Source organism: Paramormyrops kingsleyae, chromosome 3 (assembly GCF_048594095.1).
Source record: "Paramormyrops kingsleyae isolate MSU_618 chromosome 3, PKINGS_0.4, whole genome shotgun sequence".
In the NCBI taxonomy this organism is placed as follows: domain Eukaryota; kingdom Metazoa; phylum Chordata; class Actinopteri; order Osteoglossiformes; family Mormyridae; genus Paramormyrops; species Paramormyrops kingsleyae.
This window is the reverse complement of record NC_132799.1, coordinates 35,218,152-35,240,973: the sequence shown is the minus strand read 5'-3', so window position 1 is coordinate 35,240,973 and position 22,822 is coordinate 35,218,152. Positions and strand designations below refer to the sequence as shown.

The 22,822-nt window shown below is 44.6% G+C and overlaps 2 protein-coding genes across 6 annotated transcripts in view; one reads left to right on the top strand and one right to left on the bottom strand.

Moving 5' to 3' along the window:
- Positions 1–12,535, top strand: part of LOC111845675 (epidermal growth factor receptor kinase substrate 8-like) — a 36,746-nt gene extending 24,211 nt beyond the window's left edge. For 2 of the 3 annotated variants that reach the window (XM_023815264.2, XM_023815265.2), the window contains 14 exons: positions 135–265; positions 685–758; positions 924–1,050; positions 1,157–1,245; positions 1,362–1,436; positions 1,833–1,981; positions 2,720–2,900; positions 3,095–3,210; positions 4,941–5,052; positions 5,357–5,500; positions 7,494–7,776; positions 8,340–8,523; positions 9,505–9,637; positions 11,029–12,535. In XM_023815264.2, the coding sequence (XP_023671032.2) occupies positions 135–265; positions 685–758; positions 924–1,050; positions 1,157–1,245; positions 1,362–1,436; positions 1,833–1,981; positions 2,720–2,900; positions 3,095–3,210; positions 4,941–5,052; positions 5,357–5,500; positions 7,494–7,776; positions 8,340–8,523; positions 9,505–9,637; positions 11,029–11,139 (1,909 nt within the window). In that variant the 3' untranslated portion in view covers positions 11,140–12,535. The remainder of the gene's footprint in view (positions 1–134; positions 266–684; positions 759–923; positions 1,051–1,156; positions 1,246–1,361; positions 1,437–1,832; positions 1,982–2,719; positions 2,901–3,094; positions 3,211–4,940; positions 5,053–5,356; positions 5,501–7,493; positions 7,777–8,339; positions 8,524–9,504; positions 9,638–11,028) is intronic. The other variant, XM_023815266.2, reaches the window with a different exon arrangement.
- Positions 12,536–14,546: 2,011 nt separating this feature from the next.
- Positions 14,547–22,822, bottom strand: part of LOC111845688 (receptor-type tyrosine-protein phosphatase O-like) — a 45,138-nt gene continuing 36,862 nt past the window's right edge. For 2 of the 3 annotated variants that reach the window (XM_072710205.1, XM_072710207.1), the window contains 11 exons: positions 21,588–21,671; positions 20,794–20,829; positions 19,483–19,564; positions 19,193–19,283; positions 19,012–19,088; positions 18,355–18,489; positions 17,749–17,871; positions 16,883–17,037; positions 15,120–15,255; positions 14,754–14,878; positions 14,547–14,656 (listed from right to left, as the gene is read on the bottom strand). In XM_072710205.1, the coding sequence (XP_072566306.1) occupies positions 14,771–14,878; positions 15,120–15,255; positions 16,883–17,037; positions 17,749–17,871; positions 18,355–18,489; positions 19,012–19,088; positions 19,193–19,283; positions 19,483–19,564; positions 20,794–20,829; positions 21,588–21,671 (1,027 nt within the window). In that variant the 3' untranslated portion in view covers positions 14,547–14,656; positions 14,754–14,770. The remainder of the gene's footprint in view (positions 14,657–14,753; positions 14,879–15,119; positions 15,256–16,882; positions 17,038–17,748; positions 17,872–18,354; positions 18,490–19,011; positions 19,089–19,192; positions 19,284–19,482; positions 19,565–20,793; positions 20,830–21,587; positions 21,672–22,822) is intronic. The other variant, XM_072710206.1, reaches the window with a different exon arrangement.

Genomic DNA, 22,822 nt, shown 5'->3' with positions numbered 1-22,822 from the left:
ATCAAAGTAAAAAGTCGTATCCCTTCCTGCATCTTGTAATTATAGGGTTAGCTTTTATGGTTCTTTGTTACCTGAGGCACTGCTGTCTACATGCCCTGCTTCTCACCCCCCCCCCCCCCCCAACCCCCCACCAGAATGATCCTGAACAGTGACGGGATCATACCCCCACCCCCATCAGAGCCAGCCCCTACAGCTCCGCCTACCGTGGACATTATGTGCAGAGTGGCAGCGTGGTTTCCCCCAGCAGCCAATGACCTGGTGGAGTGTGAGTGAGGGGGCGGGGCAGAGCAGGGCGGGGTGGGGTTTGTCTCCCTGATTGGTCCAATTTAAAATTTAAATAACTTCATAATGCTTGCCATTTTTGGTCAGCGGAATCAATGGTGCCGATGACTGTTACAAACCAGCTTTCATCAGATGAAAGCCACCCCAGATCTTATTGTATTTGTAGAATGAAATGTCTGCCTGCGTAGTTTGTTGCTAAGCTGATAAGGTTTTTCCAATTGATGTGAGAAGTCTGAAGATGGAGTAGCATGTCCCCCCCCCCCCTCCCCCCCTTGGAGTAAGAATTGTGAATTGCCTTAGTTGTTTGGAAATCAAATTAATTTTCAGAAATGAAATATATACTTGATTAGATGCTCAAGCTGGCTTTGTGCTGACCCTTCTGCACTGTGTCCCCTATTGCAGACGAGAGACACCCACATTTCATGGAGCCAGATGAGTCACCGGAAGCGATGGCCGCCAGAATCGACCGTGACGTGGTGGGTGCCTCCCTCTTAATCTGGGCCAGTTGGGTCAGGTAGAATATATCAACCAGATCAGTAGAACCTGGTCCCTCATATGCAGTTTGCCTGGGAGGATCTCCATCGACCAGTCTGCATTGTCTTTGAAATGACGGGCTAAAATGTTCTTCTGTCCCATTGCAGCAAATTCTGAACCACCTCTTGGGTGACATCGAATATTTTGTCACCAAGCTCCAGAGGGCAGCGGAGGCATTTGGCGAGCTTTCAAAGAGGAAGAAAGCGAAGAAGAGTAAAAAGAGAGGACCGGGAGGTGAGCTTTCATTTGATCAAAACTGTTTTGGAAGCTGTTACTGATTCTCCTAATTCTTCTTGGTGTATATAGTAATAGTACGGCACTGTGCTGTTTTGTCCACTAGAGGGAGTTTTGACACTACGTGCCAAGCCACCGTCTCAAGAGGAGTTCATTGACTGCTTTCAAAAATTTAAATATGCGTTCAACCTGCTGGTATGAACAGTTTCCATACCAAACTGAATCTTTAAATTTTACATCAAAGGAAACTTCACTCAGATGCCAAGCCTAAAACAGCATCTCATTCCAGTGGTTACATGTTTGTTTTGCAGGCGAAACTAAGGTTATATATCAACAATCCCAGTGCATTGGATCTAGTGCACTTCCTGTTTACTCCACTAAATATGGTAGGTGCATGTTAAATTGTCATAGAATAGCACTGTGTAAGAGCAGATTTTATTGGATTTTGAAGTTATTATTTTAGCCTAAAATGCAGACATGGTTCAGAGTGAAATACAGCTAATGGTGTATGGTATGGATATACTTGTTTAGTATAATGGAGATAAATTGTAACTAATGACACATCAAAGGCTCGATATTAAGCTCGCCCCTTCACCCAAGGAAATTTAGACAGAGAGCAAGTACATAAAACTGAAAACTAGCCTGCTGGCTAGTAAAAAAAAAATTGTTGGTCAGACTACTTTTTTTTCTGAACTATTCCAGTTGGCTAGTAGCAAAAATTCTTAAGTTCCTCCCTTGCACACATCCTTATTTGATGCACTGCTCTTTGCTGCCCCCTGCAGGTGGTTCAGGCCACAGGGGATGTGGAGCTGGCAAAGAGTGTCCTCAGTCCCCTACTCACCATGGAGGCCATAGACTTTCTGCACACCTCTGGTACGGCCCCAGAGAGGCGTCTCTGGGTGTCTCTTGGAGATGGTTGGACCAAAAGCAGGTGAGTGTGGAGAGGTTTGCTTGTCCCTCTTATTCCTGTTACCTTACAGTGCAGAATCTGGTCTCAGAGCGGGGTTTTGCATAGTTGTGCTTCTCCACAAAGCACTAAAAGGTATAGGTGTTAAATAGAAGAGGCCCCTGCCGTGATTTATGCGTCCTTTTCATTCTGTCGATGGATGTATATTTAGCCCGCCTTATTTAGTGAGTTCTGTGGTCGCCAGTCGGAAGCCTTCCTGAAGAGAGGGTGTGTGATAATGATCAGGGTCAGCAGTTCTTCCTCTGAAGTACTTCTGCTGGTAAAGTAATATATGCACCTATGAGGTTGTGTTTCTACATAGCGTTATTCCAACAAAGGAGTGTTTAACTGGTTTTTCTGGTTTTGGTTTTCTTTTGTAGGATTACACACAAGGGGGGAAAACACACACACACTCTCTCTCATGCATGTACGTGGGCATGTGTGTGTGTGGTCCAGGTATACATTACATTGTGGGGACATTTGGTCCACATTTGGTAAAAAACTGAAAATGCCATAAGACTTTGTTTGGTTATTTGTGGTTAAGGTTATGGCTGAGTATGGGTTATGATTGTCATTGTTGGGATTAGGGTTATAGAATTGAATGGACGGTCCCCACAGAGATATGAGTATAGGTGTGTGTGTGTGTGTGTGTGTGTCTGTTTTTTTGTTAATACAATATAATTCTGCTTTTCCCTTTGACCCCACCTGCCCCCACCCCCTTAGGCTGGAGTGGCCCAAAGACCATTACTTCCCGCCCTATGTGCCCCGATTTCGTGACGGCTGGGAGCCGCCGTCTCTGCCCGTGGTGATGCTGGGCCGTGCCCAGGAGCAGGAGATGATGGAGCCCCTTCCGGATTTCGAGATTCAGCGGCTGGCGGACGTAGACCGAAGGGTGAGCCTGGAGGTGAGTGTTGGGTGGGGCTACTGTGTGGGTGTGGCCAATGTGGGGGCGGAGCCAGTAATCTGAGGGTAATTTTTCTGTAGATGCGATGATGTACGTTTAAGAAGGTTACTTCACTTATATACTTGTTTTTGTGAGATATGTACCAGTGTTAAACAACAGTTATAATAAGTACCATCTGTGCTTCTGTCTTCCAGCATGCTGGTGTCCCACATCTTCCCCATGCTGATGGGTACGCTCTCGGTAACGCGGCGCACAGACACACACACTCCCTGGACCAGGCGATGGCCATGGCTGGCCGCTATGTAGCTGGGTAACACGGCACCGGCCGGCTGAATGGGGAGCCGTGGAGAACTGTGGCAAATCTGTGGTCCCTGGGCCGTTGCATGAGGAAAAGCGGGTTTCTCTCTTTTCTGCTGGTGCTTTGGGATTAGCTGCCAAAAATTTACGAAAACTAAATATTAAAGAATAAAATATGCGGTTGAGGTGAATCTTTCTCTAAACTTGCACTTGTGTGTGTGTGTGTGTGTGTGTGTGTGTGTGTGTGTGTGTGCACGTGAGCATGTGCACCCTGCGATAGATGGGTATCATGTCCAGAATGTCCCTTGCCTCCTGTTTCCTAATTGTCTCTTTAAATAGATGGATGGATGGATAGATGGATGGACGGACAGACGAAGGCTTATTTGCATCTTCCTGACATTTTTCTTCTGAAAAATGCTGTTCCCATAAGCTGTTGCCACACTTCTCCATGGCTGTTAGTCTGATAGCTTTATTAGAAAAGCATTAATCTCCCAAACTGTGCTTTGTGTAATTTAACCCTAATTACCAGTAGGAAATACAGTGGTACCTCAGTTCTCGAACTCATTAGAACTCGAATTTCTTAAAAGTTGAACCAACCAGTTTGAAAAAAAATTACCTAGAACTCGATCTGAATCTCAGAAGTCAAACCGTGAACGCCGACCTAAGATAACTTGTACGCGCGAGGAAATGAGTCACGTGACACGTCTCTCAGCGGAAACAAAGGGTAAAGCTTCAGTCTCAGCCTCGCATTCGCTGTGATAGCACCGTGCATGTTTACACTAGCTGAATACATATATTTAGACAGTAAAAATACATTTAGACAATGATAGACAGTAACAGTAATTATTATATAATAAAACACATTTAAAAATAAATGTTTCTTATTAATTATTTTAATGTTAATAATAAACCATTAATACATTTAATCATAATAATATTGTCATACCGAACACGGACAGAACGGAGACAAAGGCGCAGACGTCAGGGTATTGGGGAATACGGGGTTTAATTGCAGGTAAGGCAGGGGACGCAGACGGACAATACAATGACCGGACTGGGGAAACAAACTGAAACGCGGATGAAATACAGTGGACTAATGACAACAACCAGAAACAGCTGATCACATGGGGTTAATGAGGGGGCGTGGCACACGGAAGGAGCGGACGATCGGGGCAGGACACATTGGGTTTTTTAACTTTACACATTGTTTGGATACATTTATTTTCTTACTTTACAAATTACTGTTTTGATAAATGTGCTTAGATGTGTTTAGTACAGTATATGCTCTTCTTGTTTTATCCGGTTCATTTTGTGTTTAAATGCTAAAAAAAAAAACATATTTAGGATAAATTTTTGGGGCCAGGAACCAATTAATTGGTTTTCCATTATTTCTTATGGGGAAAATTTGATCAGAACTCGAACTTTTTAGGATTCGATCCGGAGTTCTGAACGGATTAAGTTCGAGTTCTGAGGTACCACTGTATAATGGTATCTAGCTTCTACTCATTGGTTCAGATTGAATACTTAGTTGGCTCACTTACTCGGTAAGATGTGTCGGTAGCTGAATCGTTCTGTTATTTTTACTATCCTTATTTCTTTCAGACATAGTTTCTTTGAAATGAACATAATTCAGTTAACAGTTTTAGGCGAGTCTGCCAGAGGTCCCTGTATTGACTCTGTCTTGTAGCCAAAATCTGGGTGCTATGTTTAATATGTGTTGAACCTGATTTCCGGGCTTTGCAGAAACTATGAAAGTCAGGTTAGGACCCAGCCAAGGAATTTCGCCAAGTCCATGTTTGACTTTGTGGCCAGAAACAACACGGAGCTGACAGTGGTGAAGGATGAAATCGTGGAGGTAGGCGGGAAGTAAAATCAGGCCCAGATGGGATCAGCGCTTCAGAACACAGAGACGAATAGCATTAAACAGGCTGGAATGAGACGTAGTTCTTATCTGAAAAGACACCTTTGTGAAAGATTTTTTAATTTACTCCAGAAGTGTCCGATTTAACTATTTTAAATCATATATAAAGAAGAAATTGTGATTATTGGATTTATGTCAAAACAAAGCATTTGTTATGTAAAGGAATGTGCATTGTTGATAGAGGATAGAGCTCGATTAGCCTGTTGGAGGCACTCATGCTGTAGGTATCCTCTACCAGGTGCTAAATGACCGCAAGCAGTGGTGGAAGGTGCAGAACAGTGCTGGGATGTGTGGCTACGTACCGAACAACATCCTGGAGGTTACCAGGGTGATGGAAGTGAGTGGTAGGCGGAGCCAAGACATGGGCAGCCACAGCATTCAGGTGAGCCTGCTCAGGATCCCCCCACCTGACCCCCGCATCTCTCCGGCTGCGAACCTTTTCTTCATTATTTATGACCTTCTCTTTATCTAAAAGCTTGTGATGCCAAAAAAGGAGTTTGAGTTGTTCAAGGTAGGTGGGCCTGATCGTTCTAGGTCATGCTCCATAGCACTTCAGCCTTACCCCCACCCCCACCCCCACCCCCGCCTTTTTCAGCAGGATTAAGTTTTTTACATCTCAGTGACTGTCATGGAGAATGGGTAAAATTAGGGCTGCAAAAAACTATGATTTTGATAATTGATTAGGCGATTGACTAATTGATTAGTTGGGCCAAATCAAGGATTTGAAGAAAAGTATAAATGCTTTATTATTATCGTGATTATGATTCATTATTATTATTATTATTATTATTATTATTATTATTGTACTTTCAAAATCACTGTTCTGGCATTTCACAATCTTGGTGATTTTTTTTCTTCATTCAGCAAGCAGGGGTGTCCCAGCTAATATTATCGCCAAGATTTCAAAATACCGCGGTATATACCGTATTTCTACAATACCACCCAAGCCTAATAACTAAAACTGTTTGAAGATGTTTAGCCATTTCGCTACACTGCTTGTGTTTGTGTGCAATATCTGCCCTCTGCTGGTCAGGTGGAACATCATACCCAGTGATACCTTTTGTAATCAATGACAAAATTCTATCTAAAACTATTTTTATTACAAATTTTTTATCAACATTATCAAGTAGTTGTTGCAGCCCTAGACAAAAGTTTTCTTAAAAATACATTGGCATTTATAGCAATATATTATCGGCCTTCTAGTGAATCTACTCCAGTTAGCTAGAGACCCTCTTGAGGCGTCTATTACTGTTGACTAGAAGCTCTTTTGGTCTATAATACTGTTAGCTAGAGGCCCTCTTTGTGAGGCTGTAATACTGTTAGCTAGAGACCCTCTTGGTGAGGCTGTAATACTGTTAGCTAGAGGCCCTCTTTGTGAGGCTGTAATACTGGTAGCTAGAGGCCCTCTTTGTGAGGCTGTAATACTGGTAGCTAGAGGCCCTCTTGGTGAGGCTGTAATACTGGTAGCTAGAGGCCCTCTTTGTGAGGCTGTAATACTGTTAGCTAGAGACTCTCTTTGTGAGGCTGTAATACTGTTAGCTAGAGACCCTCTTGGTGAGGCTGTAATACTGTTAGCTAGAGGCCCTCTTGGTGAGGCTGTAATACTGTTAGCTAGAGACCCTCTTGGTGAGGCTGTAATACTGTTAGCTAGAGACCCTCTTGGTGAGGCTGTAATACTGTTAGCTAGAGACCCTCTTGGTGAGGCTGTAATACTGTTAGCTAGAGGCCCTCTTGGTGAGGCTGTAATACTGGTAGCTAGAGGCCCTCTTGGTGAAGCTGTAATACTGGTAGCTAGAGGCCCTCTTTGTGAGGCTGTAATACTACTAGAGCCCCCCGTGTGTATCAAGTCCCGTTAGCTTGTGACCCTCTTGTTATTTGTAGTAATGTTAGCCAGAGGTTGTCTTAGTGAATCCTCGGTCCTAGTTGCTAAAGTCCCTCTCGACCAGCCTGTAATAGTCCAAGCTAAGTTGTAGAAGAAATCGTTTTCTTTTTTTCCCACCTGCAAGCAATTACTTGGGGAATTCAACGAGGTAATTGAGTAAGAACTGTACACAGTAATGCATATTACATTAGGGCATAAAACATGCGATTACTGCTGTATGCAGCATGTAATCCTGTAGGTCGACGTACCTGCTTGGTTATTCTTGACATGCTTTGTCGGAGGATTAATCGTGTTTCTGAAGTAGTTATTCTGATACAAAGGGTGCTATATTGTATTCGAGCTTCAAAAATAACTTGGTTTAAAAATCACATTTTTTAATTAACTGAGTCTGTTCCATGCTTTTCAGTTTATCCAGGCCTCTTTGAGAATCAGTATTCTTAGTATTGTGTGTGTGTGTGTGTGTGTGTGTGTGTGACTTCCGTTCTGCTGACAGATGCAGAGGACCAGCACCGTCCATCGGCCCACAGTAAACTCCTTCTCTTCTGCCCCGATGATGTCACCCATGGCACCTGCCCCAGTTCCGGCCCCACCTCCAGTCCCCGCCCCTGCTCCCGATACCAGCCTCCTTCCCAGCTGGATCCCCACCCCGCCCCTGCCTCCCCCGGCCGCGCCCCCCTTGTTGGAGCAGAGGGACTCGCCTATCAGCAGCGGCTCCAGTGACAGTGGCAGCGTCATCCTCGGAGAACAGAGGAAGGAACGACAGCCACTCACTCAGCGTGAGCCCCGCCCCAGCCATGCCCTCCAAATGTGGTGGCGACATGTGATTGGTCGGATCTAGATCATTTCCTAGACCCGCCCTTAAATTACTGGCCATATTTTTGCTTATCTGAAGGCATTTAGAAAAGTAGCTGCAAAAACCGAGGACAATACGTTGGTCTGAATACTGTAAGATGAGGGTTCGAGTCTCCACCATGGCTCCCTGTGTGTGGAGTTCGCATGTCCATCTCATGAAGTCATGGGGTTTCCTCTGGGTTCTTTTTTATCCCCCATAGTCCAAAAAATACTAAAGTGAACTGGAGTTTCCAAATGGCCCACTGCTTTGGTGTGTTTGTGTACGTGTGCCCTGCGATGTGTTGGCAGCGGATCCTGGGTTATTCCCTGCCTTGCCCCTAGCTTCCAGGATAGGCTCTTGCATAGTTATGAAACGCTATTTATTAGCATCAGTAATCTAATATTTGGGTTATTCTGCGTACTATAAAAAAGCCTAGATTACTGTGTATACTGTCCGTCCATAAATATACATAGAATCAACTTTTATTCCTTTTCTTGGTGGCTTCAGGCAGGAAGTCCAACATGGAGGAGGTTCAGGACGAGTTGCTGCACAGGCTCACCCTGGGCAGAGGCACTCAGAGGAAAGTCTCAGTCCCTCAGCGCAGCAACAGCCTGCCCGCAGTGGGCCTCAGCTATGACTCCACCCCCGATGATGTAAAGGCCTGGCTGCAGGTCAAGGGCTTCAGCTCTGTGTAAGTCAGACGGTGTCACATGTGCGCGTGCGGGAGGGACAGGCAAGGCTGCCCGGGTGTGACAGACGCATCATTAAGGGGGGTGTGATCCACAGTGACTCGGCATTGTACCCTCACACCTCCAGGGTTGTGGCCCCCATTCCAGCCCCCGGATCTGTGTGGGGGGAGTGTGCACGTCCTCCCTGTGTTGGCGTGGGATTCCTCTAAATACTCTGTTCTCCTCCTGGTATCTCTGTGTCTGTGTCTTTGTGTTTGTGGTCCCCATCCTGGCCTTTTGGTCCCCATCCTGGCCTTGTGGTCCTCATCCTGGCCTTGTGGTCCCCATCCTGGCCTTGTGGTCCTCATCCTGGCCTTGTGGTCCCCATCCTGGCCTTGTGGTCCTTATCCTGGCCTTGTGGTCCTTATCCTGGCCTTGTGGTCCCCATCCTGGCCTTGTGGTCCTCATCCTGGCCTTGTGGTCCGCCTTGCCCTGACACACTTTATTGAATAAGTAAAACAGAAGTTTGGTTAATGGATTAAATGGGTTTTACTGTCCTCTAGGTTAGGGGTGGGGGAACCTGATCCATGGAGGGCCGGTGTGGGTAATAAAGCAGTGGGTCCCCAGGACAGGACTTGAGAACCACTGCTTTATTATTGGCTGATTGAGAGGCCACCCCAAAAACCCACAGCGGCTCTCAGTGGATCAGGTTCGCTACCCCTGCTCTAGGTCAGCGTTTCCCAATCTGGTCCTCAGGAGCCCACAGCCGGTCCACGTTTTGGCTCCCTTCGAGCTCCCAGCCTTCCCGAGGACTGGATTGGGAAACATTACTATAGGTTAAAATAAGCCAGAAGTGTATACTTCTTTGTACTATAAATGCAGCATTGCCTACATACAGTCTTGAAGAAATTTACGGGCAATTGAAATTTCAGGACCTCTTTCAAGACCGATATCTGAGCAGAAAGACCACAATGAGTAACAGTTGTTTTCACTCACCCCTGTAGTACCGTTACCAGTCTGGGCGTGCTGACTGGTGCCCAGCTCTTCTCCCTCAACAAAGAAGAACTCAAGACCGTGTGTCCAGAAGATGGGGTGCGGGTCTACAGTCAGGTCACCGTACAGAAGACCGCCCTGGAGGTAGACACTTGCCTGATACTTGGCATTGGCTGACACACAGAGCAGCAAAAATCTGCAGATTTTACTTCTGCAAACACCTTGGGGGCATAAGGTGAAGAGGATAAGAATGAATAAGAGCCAGCAAGTCCTGTCTGAAGCCCTTTTGTTCTTGAGGACCAGGCCAGCAGATGTGGCTTGTGTCAGTGCTAACGGCCTAGATTCCAGAACCCTACTAAGTTCTATCTGACTTTGTGAATCAATTTATCCTCTCAGGAGTTCAACACCTAGAATAACGATGTAAGAGACATCAATTGGAGTCAGTAGATGTTTGCCACAAGATGTTTGTGTTTACGCAAGGGTCTGGTTTTATCCCTGGACACTTAGAAATGCATGCATCTGCCTGTAGGTACTTGAATGAGTCTGAAGCATGGTGTTCATCAAACTGGTATGGGTACTTCTGCCTTTCTGGTTTCTGTGGTGTCTGTTTCTTATCTACAGGCTGCCTTCTGACTCCTCGTGGTCTTCATACACTGATTTTGTGCACAAACTCTCAAAGGTATTGTGTATGTCACAGATAGAGTAGTTTTGTTGGCCAGGTTACAGCTTGTAATTTTACTATTTGTAGGGAATTTTGGTGAAGTATTTGGTTTAATTAATGTGTTCCTGAAGTATCCTTTCTTATATTTATTAAAAAGTAACTACCCAAGTGTTGGAGTTACTTATGCAGTTTTTGTTGGCTAGTTGGGAATCAAGTACTCGTCTAGTGGTATTTTCTACACCTAAAAATGATATGTAAAATTTGAAGTATTTATCCAGACATTAAATGCACAGAATTTCTGTTTTATTACCTCAGTAATACCTGATTTCATTTAAATCCAGTTTCAGCAAAACAAACATACTGTTTGCAGTCAAACTACATACGATAAAGTAAAAGCATGATGCAATCAAACTGCACATATTCAGTCATTTTAATGTCTTTTTTAAAGTAGCATCTATTGTGGGGGTGAAACCATTCATATCATTACATTTATATGTCTTGTTTGCATACTTTGCATTTTTCTGAAGGAATGTGGCCTACAGAGAACCTTTTTCCATGGTTTAGAATAGATTTAGGCTGGATATACAGTATGTACTCCTTTCCCTACTTAGAAAATCCTGTCTTTTCCATTCTTTCCTCACTCTTTTGCCAAATAGCATAAGTGCGTCAGTTGTGTAGCTGGCACTGTGTGTGTGGAGTTGCTGTTCTGATTCGTTACCTGAAGAGGTTTTAAAGGGTTTGTGGGGTGTGTAGATCTCTTTGGTTTATCTGATGTCATCTTGTTTTACATTTGGGTTGGTTGACAACCCCCCCCACCCCCCTTCCTCCTCACCATCGCAGTTACAAGCCTGAAGCTCTCTCCACTTCTTTGCAGAGTAACAGCAGCTCCGAGCTGCAGGAGATGATGCGGAGGAGGCAGGAGAAGATCAACATGGCCGCCTGCGACTCGGGGGTGGAGTCTTTCGACGAGGGCAGCGGACACTGAGGGGGCCCCCGACGTCGCTAACCCCTCCCGCCTGCCCCCTTCCCAGGAGACCCCTGACCAATCCCATGAGTTTGCTGACATCATCAGGCACTGCCACGAGAGCCTGGAGGCATGACGGCGGCATGGAAAGACACTGCACCAGCTGACCAATGGAATGCCGCCCTGCGTTTGAAATTGAGCTCTATCACGTTTCCGTGAACAGACATGATGTCAGAAGCCAGTAGAGTTTCAAGGCACATGAACGAAGCCGCTGGTTTCATTACTTAATGGTTCTGTTTAGCGTCCCATGTTTATACAGAACATATGATAGGGTGAGTTTTATCTGACTCCCAACAGATGCTAAGCAAGGCGTGATGCAATTCCCCGGCGAGCACAAGAATCAGCAGTTGGACATATTACCAAAACATAAGTTTGAAAAAACCTGTTGTTAAGTCATCCTGACATCTGTTCTTTATACGTGTAAAACCAAATACAACATTGCAAAGCCATATTGCCGTGATCGTAAAGCCAAATTACTAATCACGCAAAACCAAAAGACCGGAAAGTGCAAACCATCGGGTTCCTCCATGATACTTGGTGGAACCTCATTTCGTAGATGTAACTGGAGATGGCATCAGCATTTCTCAGCAGATGCTCGTCAGGACATGTTCAGATTTTCTTGGTCGCTGACCAGGATTTACCTGCATATGCCCTGTATTCAGTCCTCTATTAGAAAGACTCCAAATCAGTGAAACAATACCTTGAAAATATGACTGTATATGACCAAACTGTTGGGATCGCTAATCAGTCCCAAGCAGACTGTCTAGAATGGCAGCTGAATTCTGAGACGTCTTCCACAGATCACTCTGTCCTCAGCTGGCACTTACTCAACTCCTGGTCAGACACACATCATCAAGGTAATAACTGCTTGTCTGTACCCCAGTAAGCATGTGACTAGGCAGTCTGCAGTGATTGGTTCATGAAACTGCTTAATACATAGCACTTGTGCAGATGACGTGCGGTGATCTCAGACTGAAAGCCAGTTTCTATGGCTGAATATATTATGCGACGTGTATATATACAGTTACTCTAGAGATGAACTGAAAGCTCCTGTACTGTACAGGGAAGTAAACACAGGATAAATATTTATAAACATCTGGCTGTTTGTGCATGTGTGAATGCAGGTGTGAGGAATTACGGTACAGATATTTTCATTAAGAATATATGTATGTCTACATATAGCAAATCGGAGCAAAATAGTTGTATTTTTGTGACAGATTGCTGGCAATTCTCTGTGCGGGACAATATGCTAAGAAATGTATAACACCACTGTGGTACCAGTACACATGGCTGTAATTTAACGTGCCTTTTCCACCTGAATCTGACACAATTCTACAATAAACAGTATTAGAAAATATTTAGCACAGCAAAAATGGCTATATATTTTAATACCTACTTCAAACAGAGCTGGATGATGAGTAGACTTGCTGAGTACTGGTCACTTAAATGAGGGTTTGAAGCCTATTAGTACAGTTAGTCTGTGCTTTGGGGCCTCTGAATGGAAGGCAGGTTTGGTCATTCTGACTGACTGCGTACAATGATCTCATTCACTGTGGGTCTCAAAACGAAAGTAACATAACAGATGACAGAGTGCCGCACTAACAGCTTCTAAAACGTGTGAGCATTTGTTCATGCGTTTACGAAAATCATTAAGTCCACAGTGTGATTTTCGCGCTGGCCCGTTCTAGCTTGACAAACGCAGACGACGGACCCTTTCTTACACGACGTCACCAGAAAATGAGAAGCCGCACTCGCTGTCCTTAAGAATAGATGTTTAATTTTCGACACGTACATTAAAACTCTGTGACAATGACCCACTCTTGCAGTTGTGGCGGTATGGCGATCGTCCTTCTGGTGACAGGAGCAGGAGAATGGCACTGATGACACAGTTTATGTAGGACACACTGAGAGAAGGGGAACACTGGAACACTATCTACACGAAAAAAATGTTTGTTTCAGCGCTTGAGAAGCCGCTGTGTGGTCAGCCGGAGAGGCGGCAGGGCAGAAGAAGTTTCTTCGAATCACCGACTCATGGGGAGAGAACATTTCCTACATCTGCACGCTTTTAGTACTGCAAAAATGCAGATTTAACAATTGCGTAAGGTGGGATTTTTTAATTTTGATTTATTTATTTTTTATTATTATTATTTAAACAAATTTTAACAAAGCCTATAGCACCGTGTTGAGGCATCGGTTTCAGCTCCGAAAACACTTTCTAAAGCCCTAATGAGGGGACCTTGAGAGCTCTGCCGAAGACCTGCCGGGACATACAGGAACCGGCATGAGCCCAATGTCAAAAAATGGGGACAAACCGGCCGGTGATCGTAAGCACAAAGCAAACCAGTTCAATGCGGGGCAAGTTTCTGTCTTCTGGAGTACTTCGGAATTTTACTGATAACACACCGATGAAAGAAAATCAAGTCCTCCATGTTTAAAAATACAATATGCACATTACATACCGTGTTAAAAAAAAAGCATACCCTAGTATGCCTAAAATGGTTTAACCCAAATATTCCCTTGTAATGACTGACTTCCACATCAATCCTATTAGTATCATACAAAAAAATAAAATAAAAGCAGAGCACGAGAACCGACCCGCTGGTCCTTCCAGTCCAGTTCCTTTGCAAAATGAATCCAACGGTACCGAGGGCCGAAGATGTTATTTCCGGTTAGACGTGTTAAGTACCTGGTACACAGATGAGACAGCCATGGAACACAGGAGCGGACGCTGAGCCGTCTCTGGAAAGTTCCAGCTCGTTCATTGGATTGGCAGGAGTCAAGCTGAACTTTGCTGGCTGTAAGTTGGCCCCCTTTCGTTTTTTAAAAACCAAAGCCATTGTTCTTACAATGTCCAAGATTCAAAAATGGGTTGTGAAAGGTGTGAAGACTAGAGCTAATCCATGTAAACAGATGACAAAGCGTGGAGAAAAACGCTCACTGACACTCCTGTGCGCTTCTCAGGCATTACTATCTTTTAAAAACCGCCCCTTGTCAGTGTCATTGTGAGAAATGATAAGGTTACAAATAATCTATGTGGGCTTTGGCTGATGAGTGAAAACATAGATTTTCCCAAAATAACAAAATGACAGGCCAGCCCACCCTCAGCATCAGCGCCAACAGGATTAAAGGACCTGTGAGAGCGCAGATAAGAGGCTTGTTAGTGTGTCTGACTGCTTGTCACGCTGCAGGGGGCGGTTCCTGTTTTGCTATTGGCTGTGTGAGCGTCTCCATCTTGCTTCTGTACGTTGGAATGGTCACACAATCCAGTGCCAACCCCACCCCCCCCCCCTCCAAAAAAAAAAAAGTGTTTCAGTGGCTGGCAGGCAGTCCAGAGTCTCTAAAACAAGGTTCTGTGAGCTTCTTCAAAAACCAAAGTGCTTCCCCCCCCCCCCCCTCAGTTCTCTGTTGTCACTTTTCTGTTAACGATGCTTCAGCCAAGTACAAAAGTCTGGTGGGCTGTAGGCTCGGACACACCAACCTGTGGAGGGACGAGTAAAGACCTGAGATCTATGGGACTTTCATCTGCAACTGTGCCATTAAACATGATTTCTGAGCGGCCCCCCCGGACAGTTTACCGTGTCCTCTATCATGATTAGGACTTGCTGACATTCTCATAGATGACGTCGCTGGAAACCGATGACTGCTGTTTTTTCTTCTTACACATCAGCTGGACGCACTGGTGGATGAACACATACTGCTCCTGCAGGGCACATGAGAGACAGTATCGTCGCATTACCTGAGCTGGCGAACGTGACACGACCTGCATCTACACCAGCCCGCCACTAGGGGGGGTTAACATATACTCCTGCACAACAGGAATATTTTCTAGCAGTCAAATCCAAATGTAGACATGGTACCTGTGGTGTGAGGGGTGGGCAGGTGGGGGGGGGGGTCAGACTGCCTTTTTTTGTGTATGTGATTGGGAGGGAGCGTGTCCTTACCTCTGTCTGCACCATGCATAGCCTGTGTGCACGCATCTCTGCCACGACGCCCAGGATGTCGGCGTAGTCGTGCTCGCGTATGTGCTGCATGAGCCGGTCCAGGGCGATGAAGGTCCCCGTGCGGCCCACGCCGGCACTGCAGACGGGCACGTTCATTCAAAATTAAACACATACCGCCCCTCCACCCCCCAGGCATTAAATCTCTCACACTGGAATTAATCAAATTAAGCAATTTCTGAAAATTACAATTCCGTATATTTATTAATGTAGTTATTGTTAAAAAAAAATGCAGGACAGTAAATGCACTTGAATATTATAAAAGTTGCTGTGTATGATTTGAGACCAACTTCTTCTTACTGTGGAAATTAACCCCTCACCCCCCCGCCCCCCCCCAAAACACACAAAAACAATTGCAAGGGCGTAATAGTAGCTACAATTTAATTAGTGCCCATTCATCCCATTACATCCACCCCAGCGATGCTTTTTAAGGAATCGATTCAGCCTAAACACATTCTCCTGTAATACTCAGAGATGGCCAGTAGTGGGCAGCACTCTATCCCTAACACACCTGCTAGGCACAGTCAGAGGGGGGGGAATCTACTAATTAGGAAAATCAGCATCACGGAGCAGCAAAATCCAGCTGGGAATAGCTGACTGATGATGGACAGTCTGGTCTGGCTGTATAATCCGACAGCCAGTTGCTACATAATGCTCATAAGTTCCACGTAACTTGGAAGAATACAGCACATCAAATTTAGGAGAAGCAGGAAAGCTAATGGTAGCCTGATTCTTTAGCATGCCAACTACTGTGTTTTTTGCCTTAAAACCTGTAATCACTTAGCCAGCAGCCATAGCACCTTTAGTTCAGACTATATAATCCATCTAAAGATAAGTAGGTTTTTACTTGGCCAGTACTTGGATGGGAGTCCAACTAGGAAAACTGGGTTGCTGCTGGAAGAGGTGTTGGTGTGGCCACCAGGTTAACCCGTCCTGTGGTCAGTGTGGATCCCAATGTCCCAGTGTGGTGAGTGGTCCGGTGACAGGTCCTGACTCTCTGAGGTCATAAAAGATCCCTGGACATCTTTCGAAAGAGTAGGGGTGGTACCCCGATGTCCTGGATAAATCTGCCCACTGTGGCCCTCAGATATGGCCTCCTAATCATTCCCTGTATCTAACCTGCCCCTTCACCACCTTAGCTACTGTGTGGTGAATGTACTGGCACAGAATGGCTGCTGTCGCATCATCCAGGAGCTACACAGTTTTTTTCCAAAAGACATTTAGACAACCAGTAGCTCAAATACAAAGAAATGCACACATAATGACATACACAGTAATAAAATAACACTCAGAGTGTCTCTATGAATGCAGTGGAAATGGTCAAAGTGATTGTCAGTGCAAGAGTCATAGTTGCTACAATACATAATATATGTAATGTGGATTTAGGAAATATACATTTGATTTTAATATTTCATGTTGTATATACCTTATATAATCTTTATACCATTAAATGGCATAAACAAATGCAGGGCAGTAAATGCACTTAAATATTATAAAAGTTATAAATGAAAAAAGCACTTTGGGTGCTTGAAAAAGTGCTATATAAATGTAACTTTCATTTAATCACCTCAAAGATATTAAATATAAAATGTCTTTTATGAAGGATTACAGTTAGAGAATTGCAGGTCGACCTGCCAAGTCCCTTCCACAGCCTGACCCAGCATCGCTGTGGAGTCTCTTCTCTTGCATCCTCCAAATGGTCTCACCTGCAGTGCACGACGATGGGGCCCCTGCTCTTGGCCGCCTGCTGCCGCACGATGTAGACGAACTGCAGGATACTCTCGATGGCGTTGACCGTGGGGACGCCATGGTCGGGCCACGAGGTGTAGTTCAGGTGTAGCACGTCCTGGGTCTCGTCCGCCTGCAGGGAGACGTGATTGCAAGGGGGTCAGAGCCGTATGGATGGAGGCTTTTGTGGGGAGAGCCGGAGAGGAGACAGAGCAGCCCTTGTACGAAATACAGCTCACTGGAATTTTCTTAAATGCCCGCAGTTTCAAAACAGTGACTTTTGGATAGTGTCAACTTCGACTTCAATTCTAGTTTAGTCTGAACAAGTCAGATAATTTTACTGTAGTTTTAGATGCATTTATCTTAACTTTGCGATACTTTGTAGTCCTTTCAAACTTGCTCCGCATCTCTGCCTGATCCGTGCTGCATCAAACAGCTGCATGCAATATGTTTTCAAACGCATGCGGCAACTGCATCCATCGGCGCCCATGAATGAATGTAGCATGTCTAGAGGAGTCTGCACGCACGACCGAGAATACTGGGTCCTGTCTTCTTATGTTTGGCTCTCATTCATCAACATTAGTTTGCATGTATCAGGAGGAAAAAGGTGCTGGGGCTCTCAGCGGTGGTTGCTATGGAAACAAGCCACTGAGGGACCGCTGGCACCCATTTTTTAAATACCTGGGCTTCTGCGGATGCCCATGAGGCTGCTGCCGTTGAAAGGACGTAAACACGGCCGTATTACCATTTTGATAGCTTTTGGGACAGACTGTCCCCCCAATTACGTGACTGAAATATAGACTCAGAGGAAGCAAGCGCGGCTGGTGACGAGAAGGTGACATACGTAGCTCAGTCTGAAGTTCCTCATGGTCCATTCTGGGGCCTCCTTCTCAGACAGCATCTCCACCGTGATCTCCCCGTAGGCCACCGGCTCATCCGTGAAGGGCCAATAGTGGTCACACTTCACCTGTGGTCATGTGACATAACTGTCAGTTAATTGACCCGTTTGGGGTATTTCCATAGGGTATTCAAGTGAATCAGGAATGAGTCTAGGGGCATCACTTGGGTTGAGTATAGTGGAGTTTACATTGCCTAGCTAGTGACCAAATTCAAAATCAATGTATTTTTTTCGGTCTGTGATTTACCTTTCGTGCATCCCATTTACCCGTTTGCCATGCCATCAGAGCAATATAAAGGCAATGTTTTATCTACTGAAACGCAGTACTTTTATACTTATAAAGCTTTAAAACTATATAAATATTTGAAGTAGGCCTACTGACAATAGTTTGGATTGAATTATCCAGCATATGAAAGAAAGAATTAAAAAAAAAAATAATAAAAATTCGACCCCAGTACAGTGAGCCCAAAAAGTTAAATGGAAGTGAGCCTTTAAAATCTGTTCCGCGGACGAGCACATCTGGGCTAAAGAGCAGGCACTGGCGTTGCCCACCCTACGGCGCTCGCTGCACTGCGTCAGCATGACGACTACTCGCGACTTCTGCTGCAGCACCATCGTCCAGAAGTCATTGCGGGTTTCGGGAAGGGGGCCTTGTGTGGCGATGTACTCCCGTGCCAACTTGTAGCCCTGCAGATGGGAAAATTACGCGAATTACAACCGCTTTCCATTTAGCGACTACCTCGCTTAGCGACCATTCGTAAATATGACGGTAATAAAAACTTCATTTTCCGACCAATGCGCACATTTACGACCAACGTCTGACACCAAATGCATGCCGGAGTGAGAGAGACTTCAGAAGCAGAATGTATAAAATATTAAAAATGACCACTTCACGAAGGATAAAGGAAGTCGAGTATCGAAGGCTGAAGTAAAGTCGTAAGCACAGTCACGCATGGTCACGCCTAGGCTACCGTGATTTTCATTTAGTGACCATTTCGCTTGACAACCAGGCTGTTGGAATGGAATTTGGTAGCTAAATGAGGAGTGGCTATATGCTTCTCCATGAGAATTAGGCAGTCATAAGCCCCTTTAACAGATCGGGTAGAGTAACAGTCATCATGGACACTGCAGACAGTCCACTGCTGGTCTTTGGACTTGATCATAGGGGCTGAATCTCCTTCATATAGGGTAAGAACGAATGACACTCACAGGAATGTAATTGGCATTGACGTAGTCGGCTCCTTCATCGTTGTGCATGGAGATCAGCTTCACGCGGCTGAAATCATCTGCGGGGAGGTCACCGATGGTCAGTTGGAAAGGTGCATGAGCACCAACCCACAAAAGTCTACTAGGAAAGTTAAATGCTACAGTGAGCAGCATTGTAACCCACAAGGAAGGATGTTGGTGTAGCGGTTCTTTGCTCTGTTGACGGGGAGATCAGCTGCATCATGGGATAAGTCCAGACCCACCGTCTTCAGCTCCTGTATTGGGAGCACAGAAGCAGTTTTGTGGTGGGCATTATTCATCTTTGAACAGACAGCAAAATGCCATCTTACAAACAAAACAGTAATTTATTTAACTGTTTTAGGCAGTGCCTAATTTCATTTAGTTCCACTGAAAGCACACAATGCACCACACTGATGCTAACTGTCCCTGCCAGCAAATGGTGGCACCTCTCACCTCAAACTGCAGAGAAAATTTGTAAGCCGAGTCTTTGCTCATGTCCTTGAGGTAGTCTTCGAAATCATCCAGCTGGACAGGGCTGCAGAGAGATTAAACACGTCCTGAGATCTCTATGACAAGGCATTATCAGATGGAGCAGCAACGTTCTGTCAGTATTAGCAGTATCTTTGGTCACTATAGCAGGGGATTTCATTTACTTCGTCTTGAAGATGGACTTTATGGCTATTAGGTGTTCGGCATGCAGGCTTGTGTTATTCTTCATGTGACTTCATTTGCCGAGGATTATTCAAAATCGACCGTGCTAAATCACATCTGACTGCAGACAATCTGCAGCAAAACTACTGCGCAAAAACGAATAACGCTTTTAAAGTGACTTCACTTGATCAGTGTCGTAAGTTCAGAATATTAACAAAGACTGAATCATGCCTGCAGTACATTACAGAAAAGTTTCCACCTTTCCATTCAGAATGGGAGAAATACTGTTTGATTGCTGGTTTTGATCTACAGATGGGCAAATTAATCTTTAACTTCTCAGTAGCCCCAAGCAGAGGCCTGGCCTTGCTCAATCCTGTCTTCATGCACAGAATAACCATCACTGAACAGCTGCATTCACACAGGCCAGCTCCAGATCAGGGTAATGGTGCAGATTCTCAAACATTTTCCCCGAGTGTGACAAACAGGCTGGGGTTTATTCACGGTTCACTGTAGGGCTTTTGGATTATGCAGGCTGCCGTTTAACCCTTTCCGCGTAATCTGCAGCAAAAGCAAGGAGCTGAGATGCCTCAATGATCAGATGAGCTTGATTTATTGTACTGGGGCACTGCACTCCCGCTTATATACTAACTGGGGGATTAGGGGTAAAACCTTCAACATCCTATCGGTGGTCTTACTCTAAGACCCCACCTCCAACACAAACCAATCAAAAAACTCAATCAGCAAGTGGATTTAAATACAGGTAAATTTATGAAGACCGTATCAGTAAATGGCACTCTTCAGATCCCTGTAATATTCACTATTTAGGAGAACAGTTTTAGATTATACCTGTGACATCCTTTAGTCCTATTCAGGGCAATATAAAGCGCTTTCTGATCAATGCTACTTGGCTTTACCGCTTACCTCATCATGCATTATTTGTTCAGGAATAAACGCCTGGTTTCTTGTTTGCCAGTACTGTGATTCATCTGGATGTTGTACGCGTAATAGTTGTTTGTTTAACATGGATGGACAGCTTTGACTGCACACAGCTCTCATAAACGGTGTTGTGAATATCAATAAACCGCACATATGCAGTTAATCTTGCGCGTTTACCTTGTTAGCTTCCTTTTCTTTAAGGCAGTCTTGCCCCTAAAAAAAGATAACATTTACTGAAAACATTCTACATAAAACATAGCAAGGCACAGTGATGTAGCGCCAACCCATAATATTTTGACCTTAGTGGTCAACTGGTTAACTGGTCAAACTTAAATCTATATTCATGTAGAATCCAAAGATGCATTCAGTTGTGTTTACATACCCATCAGGTAGTCTGTGGAATAAAATTAACTGGAATTGCCCAGACAGGTTGTTCAGAAGTGTCTGATTATGATTATTACATGCATGTCACACGCATGGAGTCAATCAGGCTTAAATGGACAGTTATGGATCGGCGACTGGCACCAAGAACTGTATGACCTACAAACACAACCACAATATAATGTGTAACACAGGATATGAAATGCCCTTGACATGCACAGTAAGTGTATTAAATGTACATAACATGCAGATTTGACTCAGACTCCACTGTATGTCACATGTTTCTCTCCAAACACGTGTGTTGTGTCACGTGACTTTTTCCAACATGGCCGCCCGGCCTTTAGAGTGCTGTTGGCTGCTGCTTCGCGCCCAGGCCGCTAATGCAGCTGTTACAGACATGGACTCTGCTGCCAGTTCGAGTACCAGGAGGGGCCTGTGGTAACATCCCTCAACGAGGTGCCCAACCCTAACAAATAACACAGCTAGCCATGCTAACTGGTACGTATAAATTTGCCAATAAGGCAAATAACGGCAAAGGTATCAAGGTAAAAATGAGCCCCCACGATGCAGCAGTCGTCTCACTTACTTACCAAGGATTAATATAAAAAGCCAAAAGGTAATCAGTCCACAGGCAGGACGGCAGGAGTGTTAGGAAGGCAAAGAGACTCCTTCGCCTGGACAGGCAGGGACAGACATGGGGGAACAGGCAGGAACAACACAACACGGCACTCGGTTAGTGAGGCAGACGCTGCCCGGGGATACAGTCCCATCAGCGGCCGCTCGCTCCCAGAGAGCCGGCGGCGGTCCGGTTTCGGCTTTTCATCCCTTAACATTAAACGGTGTTGAACCAAAATGGCTGAACACGCATGACAGTATTCACACCGCAAAACGCATTTTCCCGTTTACTTTCTCAGTTGACTAGCACTAATGAGTTTGTGCTTAGCTTTGCCGGCAATAAACGGGTTAGCTCAGCCGAGCGGCGTGATTTAACTGCGGAGTATAAACCACTTCTCGCTCGTAATGGCTTAATGCTCGGGAAAAACGCTGGAGCCTTTTAATTAATACACCCCATGCGAAGCGGTCCCGCTGATGAGAGGCGACATACAGCAAAATGACTTTGAGTTAATTAAATCATGTCGGTAACACAAGCGCTGGCCTTCTGTGAGAAATGGCAGATGACGGATAAATAAATAAAAATGTCGCAGTTAAATTATTCTGAACAACATTTATTGTCGTCAAAGTTAACGTTAAAGACTATTTTAAAAGCAAAAAGAAAACCAACATGAAGTAATGCAGTTATAATTCAGGCATTAATGTGCCTTTCAAGCTGATAAACATCTGAAAATTAATTACAGCAATACACTACATCATATGAGCTCACTATTAACGTTTTTCATACACTCTACATAAAATGGTGATTAGGGTACTTATCTTCCTATAGACCATATAAAATTGTAGCTTATGGACATATTTCAGATATTTACAGTCTAGGAAAATAATAGCATACTCTTCTTATGATAAGTATCCCAAAGGCTATATTAAACCCAATTATCTATGCTCTTGTACTGTGAGAACTTGGCCTTCATGATAAATTTAAGTGAAGCGGGTTTAAATTAAGATTTGCTGCTGAAGGACTTCGTAACGTATTAGGTTATTTCGAAGTTGGATGATACATACAGAGTGAACAATTGTAAAGAACAGAAATTTAGAATTCAGGACTGCATTTTAAACTCTCAACCTATAAGAATCTTGAAAATTACTTTTCAGCTCTCAAGTCCTACTGATTCACATTTGCAATCTCAAGTGGGTTTTCAGTTAAATACAA